The 11,613-nt window shown below is 39.2% G+C and overlaps 1 protein-coding gene across 5 annotated transcripts; it reads right to left on the bottom strand.

The window, feature by feature from the left end:
* Positions 1 to 7,009: 7,009 nt before the first annotated feature.
* On the bottom strand, positions 7,010 to 10,237 carry LOC122300080 (RNA-binding protein 24-B-like). Of its 5 annotated transcripts, none has more exons than XM_043110471.1 (7): positions 9,888 to 10,237; positions 9,091 to 9,283; positions 8,849 to 8,990; positions 8,438 to 8,546; positions 8,276 to 8,312; positions 7,940 to 8,186; positions 7,010 to 7,807 (listed from the first exon to the last, which is right to left on the bottom strand). In XM_043110471.1, exons 2-7 carry the CDS (start codon positions 9,271 to 9,273, stop codon positions 7,683 to 7,685), a joined length of 843 nt encoding a protein of 280 aa, XP_042966405.1. In that variant the 5' UTR covers positions 9,274 to 9,283; positions 9,888 to 10,237; the 3' UTR covers positions 7,010 to 7,682. The 5 variants fall into 5 exon arrangements, with proteins under 5 accessions (XP_042966405.1, XP_042966402.1, XP_042966404.1 ...); XM_043110468.1 differs by having other exon boundaries at positions 9,091 to 9,668; positions 9,888 to 10,236; XM_043110470.1 differs by having other exon boundaries at positions 9,091 to 9,273; positions 9,888 to 10,236.
* Between the last annotated feature and the right edge of the window lie 1,376 nt (positions 10,238 to 11,613).

The raw sequence follows: 11,613 nt of genomic DNA, 5'->3' as shown, positions 1-11,613 counted from the left end.
TTTACAGGGCATGTGCATTGGCTTTTCTTTCATGCATATTGTTTGAGTTTTATATGTTTTTATCTAGTGGTGTTTGGATTTTACTTACTTGGGGCACCATTTTTTGTACTGTAGATTTTGGTGCAAAGTTTGAGGAAGAGAAGGAGGCTGAGCTCGAGGATTCAGCTCCGCCGGAATGCTGAGTTAAAGTCTATGCTTTGTAGTTGGTTTTAAAACAATATTTGTGTTTTGTAATATTTTATTATGTATGTTTTGAACAGCTTGTATTAAACTAAGAAAAATTCTGGTACTTATTTTATGACTTTGCTATCTGCTACGTATTTTTTCGTGCACATTTGTTACTTATACACACACTTGGCACACGTCGTTAGGGTGGTGACCCGTGATGTCACCATCCGGACGTCTCCACTTCCCCGTGTCCGTGTGTGGGGATTTGGGGGCGTCATACTCAGAATCCATCCCGTAGAACTGAGGTATCACTGATATCATACCATACTTAATAGAAAAATTAGGTGCATCATCAGGTAAAACAATGCATGAGGTGTAGTGGTGCGAGTGAGTTGCAAATAATCCTTAAGAGTACGTGGTGCAGATGCAGCCATGGTTTATTTAATTTCAATATCCTCACTCATAGAAGAGACAGAAGAGCTATCTATCTCTAAGCTGTTTATACTACTCTCAAATCTCGATGTAACTCTAAGCAACCTATTTGAACTGTCTCTCACCTATGACATGAAACATCAGTCTAAATAGCATATATAAGGTTTAAGTGACTGAGTGGTAGATGACAAATGAAATGTGTAATCAGAGATAAAATAGTGAAAAAAAAAAATAACGAGTTTAAATTTAAATTAGACAACTATCCTAAGCAACGGTGCCAAAAACTTGACTAACTCAAAAATGAATAGCACAAAAGCTATCCAAAGTGTAGGAGGATGTCGTGTAATAATTAGGAATAAAATTGCTAGATCGTCTCCTAGGAAAAATTTGTTTAAATCCAAACTCGTATAAAATGGTGACAAGTTTCACAAACAAAAGTTGTGATATATACAATGAGTGGAAGAGTCCAATAAAAATAAAAAGGACACTAGTCATAGACTATATTCATATTTTTGGATTTTTTTGAGTGTCGAAATGGAATGTAAAAAATTAACAATTAAATACCTCAACTACGCTAAACAATTTTAATTAATCTAAAAATTAAATCATAAAATTGATTTTATTTAAGTTCTAATTAACCTTTAATCAATCTAAAATGTAATTGTAATATATATTTAATGGAAGCTTAAAGAAAGAAGAAAAAAATAACTGACATAAAATAAAATAAACAACAAATAAAATGCCTAATCTTTTAAGCCAAAAATATAAAAAATACACGATAAACTTCAAATTAAAATAAAATGAAAAGTAGAGAATGAAAAGAGCAAGCCAGATGGATGGTGATGGAGATTGAAGGCAGTGGAGTAGGCTGGACTATAGTAGCAATTGGACCCCTCAAGGAGCTCTTCAACGGCGCTACAGTATAGACCCAAACACCTCTGTCCCCATGTGCTTGAAAATGAAAATCTGTCCAAGAGAAATATGTGTGCCGCCTGAATCAATTAATGCCCAAAGAAATAAAATTGCTACGGCGCTGAATGAATGAGTTAACTTGCTGATCGAAAATAATGTGTGGCTTGAAATGCATGAATTAACTTGCTGAATGAAAAGAATGTGTGCTGCTTGAATTGAATACCCCTAAAAAAATATAAGTGTGCGGCGCAAAAAAAAATAAAAGTGTGCCGTCCCAGGTCAAAAGTCCCGTCTACATTTGTATATTCTGAAAACCCAAAGACTCTTATGGGTCCTGCGTGAAAGTTGCTCCAAGTGAAATGAAAATAATCTACTCCATTTCTTTTGCATTCAAAATGAAAATAAGGATAATATCATGGTGGGTCCCCCGTCCAAAAGCAAGAATTGCTCTGTGTCTTTTGCATCTCTTCCATTCAAATGAAAAGCAATCATGCTGTGCATTTTGCTTCAAGTAAAAATGCATGTCCTTTCGTTTTACTTTTTATCTTCATCTATTTATATAAACAAAAAACAAAAATAGAAATCAGAAAAAAGAAAAATGAAGAATAAAATATCAAAGATGTGTTATGCATGTAAAAAAAATATTGTCCAATTAAGCCTAAAGTTATAAAATTAAGCATAAATCATGCTATTAACTAATTTAAATCACAATTCGAATTTATGCATCTTAATCATTTTTTTCATCTAAAACCAATAATAATGTAATGAAAGATTTAAAATATATTTGTTTTAGATGTATAAAATATGCAATATTTCAGCTCAATCAGTGCCTATCCAACTTGCTTGGTCTTGGACTTACGTGGCAATGGAGGGTCCCTAGGTTGATGAGGTTTAGCGTTGGAGTGATGGAAGTGGTGATGATGATGATGTAGTAGGGTAATCTAAGTGATGATTTGGTGTGTTTAATGCAATGTGGAACGGCTTGAACGTTGCCTTTGATGTTGGCACTACTTGGATGTTACTTAGGGTTGGTATGGCGAAGTGTAGCTAGGGTTTTGGGTGGTGGCTAAATGGGATTACGAAATTGGGAAGTGATGTATTAGGGTTGGAGTCTAGGATGGGTTGCTTGGGTTTGGAAGGTGTTTGAAAGAGTCTAGGGTTGCTCCTTGACTTTAGGGATTGGCTAAGGTAAGATGAAAAATGTAGGATTTTGATATGGTAAGAGGATGAAATTGGATAATGTTTGAATGAGTCTAGTGTTGTTCCTATAGTGTAGGGATTTGAAGATGGAAGATAGGGTTTGTATGATGGGTAATGTGGCTAGGGTTTGATCCTAAATGATAAGATCGATGTGAGTTGTTTAGGACTTAGAGTTTGACTAAGGCAATGGATGTATTTCGAATTTGGATGGATTGGAAGATGAAAGATGAATTTCTAAAAGATAGGAGATGATTTAGGGATTAGGGTATTTCGACTAAGGCAAGAATGGAGTGAGGGGTTTAAACTTTGAGTGATTCTAGGGTAGTTCCTAGAATGAAGGGATTTGATATGATAAGTAAGACTAGGATTCCTAAAATGACGAAATGTGGATATGGAAGGAAGGATTTAGGATTTCCTAAGATGTAGGAATTGATTATGGAGAACGGCTAGGGTTTCCTAAAGTGTAGGAATTGATTTTGAAGGCTTAGGAATTTCGGCTAGGGCTTAATGGAGGAAGGAAGAAGGGTGCTTTGGGAAGTGTTGGCTGAACATGACAAGTGAGTGGGCAATGTGGTGGTCGAATATGGAAACTATGGAAAACAAGGTGGTAGACATGTGGTGCTTGGGGAATGGATTAATGCAAGAAAAATGATGAACACGATGGAAGGATATGAAGAACACACATGAACAATATGAGCACAACGGATAACAACTCAACAAGGGGAGATGAAGACTTTATTTTTGGTATTTTTAGATATTTTGAGAAATTAAGAATAAGAATAATAAGGCCTGTGATATGTTTGATAGGCAAGGAAACATAAGAATAAAGAGCAAAAAACATGAACAAAGATATATGGAAGAACAAAGATAGATAGATAAAGAGATTCACCTATTCACAAATTGCAAGGTATTAATCCTCTCATTGGAATTTACGAATTGTACCCAAAAGAGTCCAAGTACAAAAGTACTGAAAGTGTTCACAAGAACACACCAAACCGTTCCACAAAGGAAAATGTCTAATGATAAAAAAGCCAAAAGATGAAAATGAAATTACTAAGGGTCATATTTATAGAGCTTACGAATTGAAAACCCCCAAAGGTCCCTAGCAAAATAAATTAATTAAATAAATAAATATAGTAAATAACATCAGGGATAAATGGCCCTATGGCTATGGCATGTAACGCCCATGGTGGGCTAGGATGGTGCATGGCCCACGGCCTGGGCTAGTCCTTGTCTGGTCTGATGGCTAGCTGCATTGCATGGCATGGTGCCATGCGTTGATCTGGTGGTGGGCATGGCATGGCATTGTGCGTGGCCTGCTGATAGTGGTCATGGCATGGTGCCATGCCTAGACCTGATGGTGAATACATGGTGGTGCCACGCTACTGTTGTGGTGCCCAATCAAGTGGCTTGGGCGGTCGTCCTGCATAGCTCGGGCTGGTGGCTTGGGCGATGGGCATGCTTGGCCCAAGCTGACGGTCTGGGCGCTGGGGCTGCAAGGCATGGGCTGGAGCCGTGCGCTGGATGGCATGCCACTAACCTTACCTGCAAGGCACGAGCTGACATAGGCTTGCCATGACATGCTAGCTGGGATGTCCTGGGCGTGCATGGCTGGAGCCATGGCATGCCTACGACATGTCTGTGCGGTTGAAGTGTGCCATGGCATGCTAACGATGCTGTCAAGTGCGTGCCATGGTGGGGGCCATGGCATGTCCATGGAGCTGTCAAGGGCGTGCTGATGGGCAGCTGGGCATGCTGATGGAGCTGGACATGCTGGTGGTGCATGGGGCTACTAGGGCATGTCAACAACAGTGTCAATGAGTCTTTAGGGATTGCCAATAGCAGTGTCAATGGGCTGAGCTATGGTCTAGTCAAATGGAAAGATGTGAGCCATCTTCCAATTGACCTATGCCACTCCTGCAATCTTCCTAGGGTCTGCACTAGACCCCTAGAGAAGTTCTCCAAAACTAGGTTTGACCCCATATGTGGCCCAATCTCGGATGTCTATGCATGTCTAGGACCTTGTCCTAAGACGATTTTTGTTGGGGTCTTGACAAGAAGGCTCTACAAAGGTGGATCAACGAGGAGCCTATTCCAGGAGGCCCCATATAAGTGCATGGAGAGCATGTTGGCCTCCCAGGATAACCTGCGCGAGCCCATCGGCGGTGTTGGCACCACATAAACCTTGACCATGATGGACTCTATAACCAAAGGAACCACAGATAGAGGAGCAGTTGATGCTTTAGGAATGATAGGACTCTCACCCTTTTGCCTTAGTAGTGTATTTGAGGGACAGATAGAGGGAGTTGGTAGTGGGGTAGACACAATTGGTGGTGATCGATGTACCTTAATCATCTTTGAGGACTGTCCTAAAGGAAACCAAGGAGGGGACACCGGGCTACTATCGGCCCTAGCAGCCTTCTTGTGGGGTTTCTTCCCCTTGCCTATAGGAGGAGGGCTAGGTGAACGCTTTCGAGTTAGGGCAACTTGCGGTCGCATAGGGATGACACGATCATCGCAAATGGTGTGACCAAGGGGAGGCAGATGCTCTGTTATATTCTCTTCCTTGAGAAAAGCCTTTGAAAGGATGTTGTTTGGGTGATTCTTCACCCACTCTTTAACTAGGGCGATACGGCATAACTCCTCGGGAGAGACCATCGGTCGGACTGCCTTATCATCAAGAACTCCTCATATGGCTCTGATGGGGAAATCACTGCGATTTACTTGCTCGACCCAAAATTCCCACAATTGGCTAGACACAAAGAAACATTTTGTGGTCTAGTCTTTGACTTTGCTGTAGCGTTGTTCTAGTGAGACAAGGTGTGCATCACCTTGGAACTGCAAAGATTCCCCTTTCGTTTTATGAGGTTGTGGGTAAAAAAAAAAAAATTGCAGCCAGTGAGGTTAGTGTGTTCCGAGTCTGATTTCAACAAAGCACGCCACTATAGAATGCAACAACACATCAAGATCCTCCAAGCATTTGAATGGAGTTGAGAGGGAGCCAATCCGAGAGGGTCTAGAAGGTCATGAACAAGGCGAGAGAAGGGTAACCTCAACCCCCAAGAGAACATGCTAAGGAAGAGTGCAACCTTTGAGGCGTAACCCTCATCATCGATTGCCCCATTACACGGTCTAGGAACCTCAAAAACCACATTTTTCGAGACATGATAAGTTTAAGCCAATGACTACAAGAAATTAGGAGTAGCTTTTGAATTCCAATTGTAACCGATGAAAAATTGCTTCACGGTGTGAACCTTAGGCCGGTCTAACTCCCAGGGAATCTTGGGTTGAACAACCTTTTTAGAAGCCACTAAAAGTAAAGTCAGGTGAAGTGAAAGAAAAAGAAAAAAGTTGAGCAAGGAGGATGAGAAGTTTAGGGCACAAGAGAAACGCGAATGTGGTAAAAGGGGAAGAAGAGGACAAACTCATGTTTATATAGAGGGGAAGTGACGGTTGGTTTTCTGCTCTGATGCGTTAGATGAGGGATATAAAATGGTTCAAATCCTATGAAATGTGCAACACGATGCAATGTGAGAAACCGAACGACACATCAAGATAGGTCTGAGGAGTCTAGTCGATAGGTTAAGGAGGGTAAAAGCATAAAAGAAAGAAGGAGATGAGAAAATAAGAGGAAAAATTAAATTCTCATCGAACTGGTTCGATGAGAATTAAAGGGGTAATGGACAGGGTGAAAAATGCCTGGCCCAAGGGCCCAAGAATCCGTGGTCTAAAGGGGGCCCATCGGATTGTTAAAACCAATACTACGGCCATGGTGGGCTTGGCCAACCAAGACCAAGAGAAAGGCTTGTTCAACCTAGACCAAGACTAATGAGACACCGCCCAGGGAGGCCAAGTGGGACATACGCCAACCTGTAAGCCGTCTTGAATCATTACCAGAATAGGCCATGAAACATATGGGATAAGCTATTTTCGCTGTTCACCTAGGAAAAGGAAGGTCGACGCCATCAGAATAGACCAGGGAGGTGCCGATTCCTTAAATCCCTGAAAAATAGTTGCTGAGAAGTGTATGGGAGAGGTAACCACAAGCAGAGGTAGGAAAAGTGTGCCAAGAGGATAACCACAACTCTCCTCACGAAAGGAGAGAGAGACTCATTGGACTTGGCCAGGGGGCACCAAGACGTGAGTTTCCCCATGCTTACTGATCTGCATGCGCAACTTGTAAACATAAACTAGTGCCACGCCCATTAACCTCATGCATCGTGAGATCTTATTGGACTTTGAACACATTCTATGGTGACTAGAAGATGTGGCTAAGCAAAAGAACCACAATGATGAATACAGAATGTCACCTGAAAGCAAAAGGTGACAGATCAGAATATGTGATTATCCACAAGATCAAGAAAAAAATAGACAATCTCCCTTTTCTCAACTAATCCTATCTTCTTAAAACGAACCATTCCTGGAAAAATGAACAAACACGATGTTTACAAGTCAGATGCCTGAGCTATCCAAGCTCTCCTTTTCAACTTGACCAACCAATAGGGGGTTCAAAGATAGAAAATAATCTTTGGAGCCCATCACTGCCAATATGAACAAGTTTGTCATTCGATGCAATTAGCATCCAACATTGAATCCAAGACGTTACTATCTAGTAATTGATCTAAAAGGAAGAATCCAAAGCCAATATTTAATTTCTAGCCTTATGACAATACATCAATGAATATGGTTCTTCACCTAATGCTAATCTCTCAAAAAATAGGATGACGGAGACGAAGATCTTGAGTGTGAACTAATAACAAAGCAAAGTTGATGGTTATTGGAACAAGCTTGAACATGTCTATGCACGCTTGCTCCATAAATGGATGATTCCACTCTGTATCATTGCATTCCTTCCCTTGTTATGCCAGCTGATCAGGCATCCTCTTGAATCAGTAATATCATATGTTCTTTTCTTAGTCACTTTCTTTGTGTTTTTGCTTGTGATGCTTTTCACCTTTCTGGCCATGCTTTTAGTCTTTCAAGAAAGCATTGTTTTTCCCCAGTAAAGGCAAAGTTGATGAATTTTGTTCGGATGCTACTCTGGTGGCCTGAGAAACACCTGCACCTGTAGTCACCTCTGTTGTTGCGGCTGCAGCTGTTGCATTTTGCATGTAAACTCTCAGGTTATTGTTGTGGTTAATGCATGTATATTCTCAGGTTATTGATGTGGTTAATGCGTTCCAAGTGACCAATCAATTAAAACTAGAAGGTGGGTCAAATATAACACCTGTTGTTGTAGTTTGCATTGCCATTGAAGAAGGAAGAGAAAGTATCCCAGTAGAGCCATAGTGCTGAGGCAAATACGGGTACATTACCAGTTGGGGATATGGAACTCCAAAACCATGAGGGCGGCCACTTTGTGCATATTGTGCATAGAACGGATACAAATTGTGGAGCATCCCGGGTGGCCCTGCTGTCCCAGTGTTGGCATAGAAAGGAGAAGATTGTTGATCCCCATAAACACTATAATAGTTCTGAGAAAATGACACCAAACTCAAAACTAGGAATTGAATGAAATTGGTATAAATCATTTGTCAAATATGCATTCAGATTATGTACTAACCACAGGATACATTGCATTGTTGGAATATCTAGTGTATCTGAAAATTGACCGAGAGTTTTAAAAAACAAAATATATACACATATTAGAGATTGATAGGAAAGAAAATGTAGAAAAGACAACAGGGCATTCGCCTGACATTTATCTTAGAACTTCCTAGCTTACCCATAAGCTGAACAAAGAAATGTGTATTGACCCCTAGGTTGATGGTAATATGTGCCATAATAAGCAGGTGGAGTATGGAAGCCACTGACTGGTCTAAACCTTCCTGAACCTGAAAAATTATTTGCAAAAATAAAATTAAATCCTTTTGTACACTATGGCATTCAAACCCACGTATATTTTCATTTTAGCATAAAAATGAATCAGTGTTCTGTTTGAAGTAGAGACCAGAAGGAAAATAAACTGGATAAAAGGAAACCACATTATGAGAATGGCAAAAGCATTCTGAGGATTGGATACCCTATAATCAAACATTGGATATTTTCCCATTGTCTTATGATTCTATATTAGAAGAATACTTGAGGATTATTAGCCTTAGCATAACAAAAAAGTGAAAAAGAAAAAAGAGGTAACTGGAAACACCATCTAGAGGAGTTGGTGGACGAATCTTCTGTGCACCAAGAGATGCGAGATTACAATTTGCTCTCCTTCCATCAATCACAGGAGATGGGTTTTGACATGCTCTTAAGGCTGCCTCTGGATCTTTAAATGTAACCTAAGAAAACAAACAAGAAACCATAGAAACGAAGTAAATAAAACAGAGAAAATGCCATACGAAAAACTAAAAGGAATGACAGGAAAGAAAATGGGCTTACAAAACCGTAACCCTTGGATCTCCCACTGTTCTTATCTGTGATAACAACAGCCTCCAGGATCTCTCCGAATTGATCAAAATATCTCCTCATGGTATCCCGTTGAGTTTCCCAAGCCAACCCTCCCACGAAGATTTTGGTAAAAGTTGTGTCATTGTACTGCCTCGGATTGTTACCACCCACCATCTGAAATTTCCTTTGTTGAGACATGAGAAATATCACACACAGAAAAAGAAGGAGACCAAAACCGTCAAACCCTCAAACAAAATAAAGGAAAGGACCCCTGCACAAAACCAAATAAACCCCACAACCCAAAGACGCAGAAAGGAAAAAATGTAAGATTTTGGTAAACAAAGCCCGAAATAGCAAATTTATTTTTTCGGATTCGGAGATCAAATCAATGTAATCACAGAGATTGGTGCACTTGTGATTCTGCTTCTTCTTGTTCTTGTTCTTGTTCTTCTCCTTTGTTTTAACGTCATGTTTTTTGAAAGGACTACAATTGCCACTTATAGAATTTAGACGGCCACAACAACTCCTCAGATTCCTCAAAAACGATACCCGTAACAAGAAAATCATTACTGTTGAATGGGAAAAGAGAGAAAAAGAAAGAAAAAAAAAATTACTAAGAAAGTGTTTATGTATACCATTAATATTAAGGACGGAGATAATGAACGTTACAAAAAGACACTAGAAAAAACAGGACAAAGACAGAATAGATGCTAGAGGGCACCCACGACAATGGTTGGCATGGAGAGGTTGTCCAATGAATTTTATATCTCAAAGATGAAAAGACCAACCTTTTTTGCTGTATCACAACATCCTCTGCGGTGCAATATTAAACATGCCAATAACAATAATGGCAATGGTATCAGTATTTCATTTCTGTTTATGGCATCTGGTGGGGCTCTTTGATCGTGATCACTTCATACATGCGCGCGCGCATTCTCTCTCTCTCTCTTTCTCTGTGTTCAACAGCTTCTTTGTAACTGCAGGAATTCTATTAGTCGAAAAGGTACAAGAAACTAGGTTATGTGTTTGGTCGGCCAAAACTTTCTGGCAACCTCGAAAATTTTCTCTTGCTGAAAAGACAAAAAATGGTCGGAAAGTGAACGAGGAGAGCAATTCTGGGAGCTACCCTCCTGTTCTTTTTTTTTTCTTTTTTTCATCATCATCATTATTATTATTATTATTATTATTATTAATTTTTGATAATTAAGGCAAACGTGAACCAGTAATTTAGGGCTACCGAAAACCCAAAACTGCCCTTTCATTTAAGCAGTTCCCTACTTCCGCTACTGTGTTCTTCAACGTCAACATCATCGTTTCTTCTGTCTATACAAATCTGTCAAAAATGGTCAATGACTCGAATTTTTATTAACTACCTTGAATTACACAAATTGATGTTGTTCATACAGTTTTCAATTTTCGACTCTCAGGCTTTCTCCTTGCAGATTTTACCAAGGACTTACCGGTACGGATTATAGGTGGTGATATTTATAAACTTCTAAACGATTGCATGAAATTGAGGTTATTATGTCCTATATATATGATGGTTATCTAGAAATTGACAGCCTTAAATGCTCTTTTATTACTGAGAGGAGTTGCTACAATCACCTCGCTTGTTGAAGACTAGGTCATGAGTCGTGGACACGGACCTCCTTGCCTTATTCTGATAGGGGAAAATTATACAGTAAAAAGCCTCATCTTATATTGGGTGTTTCAGGATACGACTTTCTTTTAGCGGACACGCCTGGGTAAGGTAATTCCTTCCCAATGAACCATTTTCATCACGGCCTATCATCTTGGGGCGAGTTTTTCTTCTAGCAGGAAGGTGATATTCACAAATCATCTTACTGCTATTAATAAATTATGTTATTATTATTTATAAAATATTTATCTTATCTTATTCTTTAAACATCTTTTTAAAATATAATTCTCATATATATATTTTTTTAAAATAGATAAATTTTATATTAGATAAAAATAATAATTTTTTTAATAATAACTCATATTTTCTTTTAAAAGACTATATATAGCATTATTTGTATTTATTAGATATTAAAAATCAAGTTATGGCGTGCGCACATAGAAATATAACAGTTACAGAGGTAGTAAACGGTGAAGCTTTTCTTAAGGACAAGAAAATATGGCAGACCTCACCATGTGTTGTCATAAAGATGAGAGAGAGAGAACAATCCATCATGTGAGTTGTCGTAGCATTGTCTTTGTAGAAGATCCATGTGGCAACATAGTATACAGGGCACCCATTTGATGCTTTTCTGTGTGCTCAATATTATTATAGTTTAAGAAAAAATTAAAAACAAAAGAAAACACTGCAATGTTTGTCAATCGATCGAATGAAAATTGGAAAACAGGAGGTAAGCGTGGAAAACGGCATCTATGCAGTGTCTGCACAACCATTTTCCTTTACCAAATCGACTTGGAGCGAAACGAAGAATAATCTTTTCCGTCCAAGCTATCGCCGTCTCAAGAGAGCTCTTACATTCGTGTTTTTATCATTTC

Source organism: Carya illinoinensis, chromosome 2 (assembly GCF_018687715.1).
Source record: "Carya illinoinensis cultivar Pawnee chromosome 2, C.illinoinensisPawnee_v1, whole genome shotgun sequence".
Classification (NCBI taxonomy): domain Eukaryota; kingdom Viridiplantae; phylum Streptophyta; class Magnoliopsida; order Fagales; family Juglandaceae; genus Carya; species Carya illinoinensis.
Note: the sequence above shows the minus strand (reverse complement) of the source record. Positions and strands in the feature narration are given on the sequence as shown.

Excerpts from the sequence above, each read along its gene's own strand:
- LOC122300080 (XM_043110468.1), bottom strand. The coding sequence starts at position 9,297 with ATGTCTCAACAAAGGAAATTTCAGATGGTGGGTGGTAACAATCCGAGG. Across the intron at positions 8,991-9,090 it reads GATCCAAGGGTTACGGTTTT|GTTACATTTAAAGATCCAGA; the intron begins GTAAGCCCATTT and ends TTGTTTTCTTAG. Across the intron at positions 7,808-7,939 it reads AATGCAAACTACAACAACAG|CTGCAGCCGCAACAACAGAG; the intron begins GTGTTATATTTG and ends AAAATGCAACAG.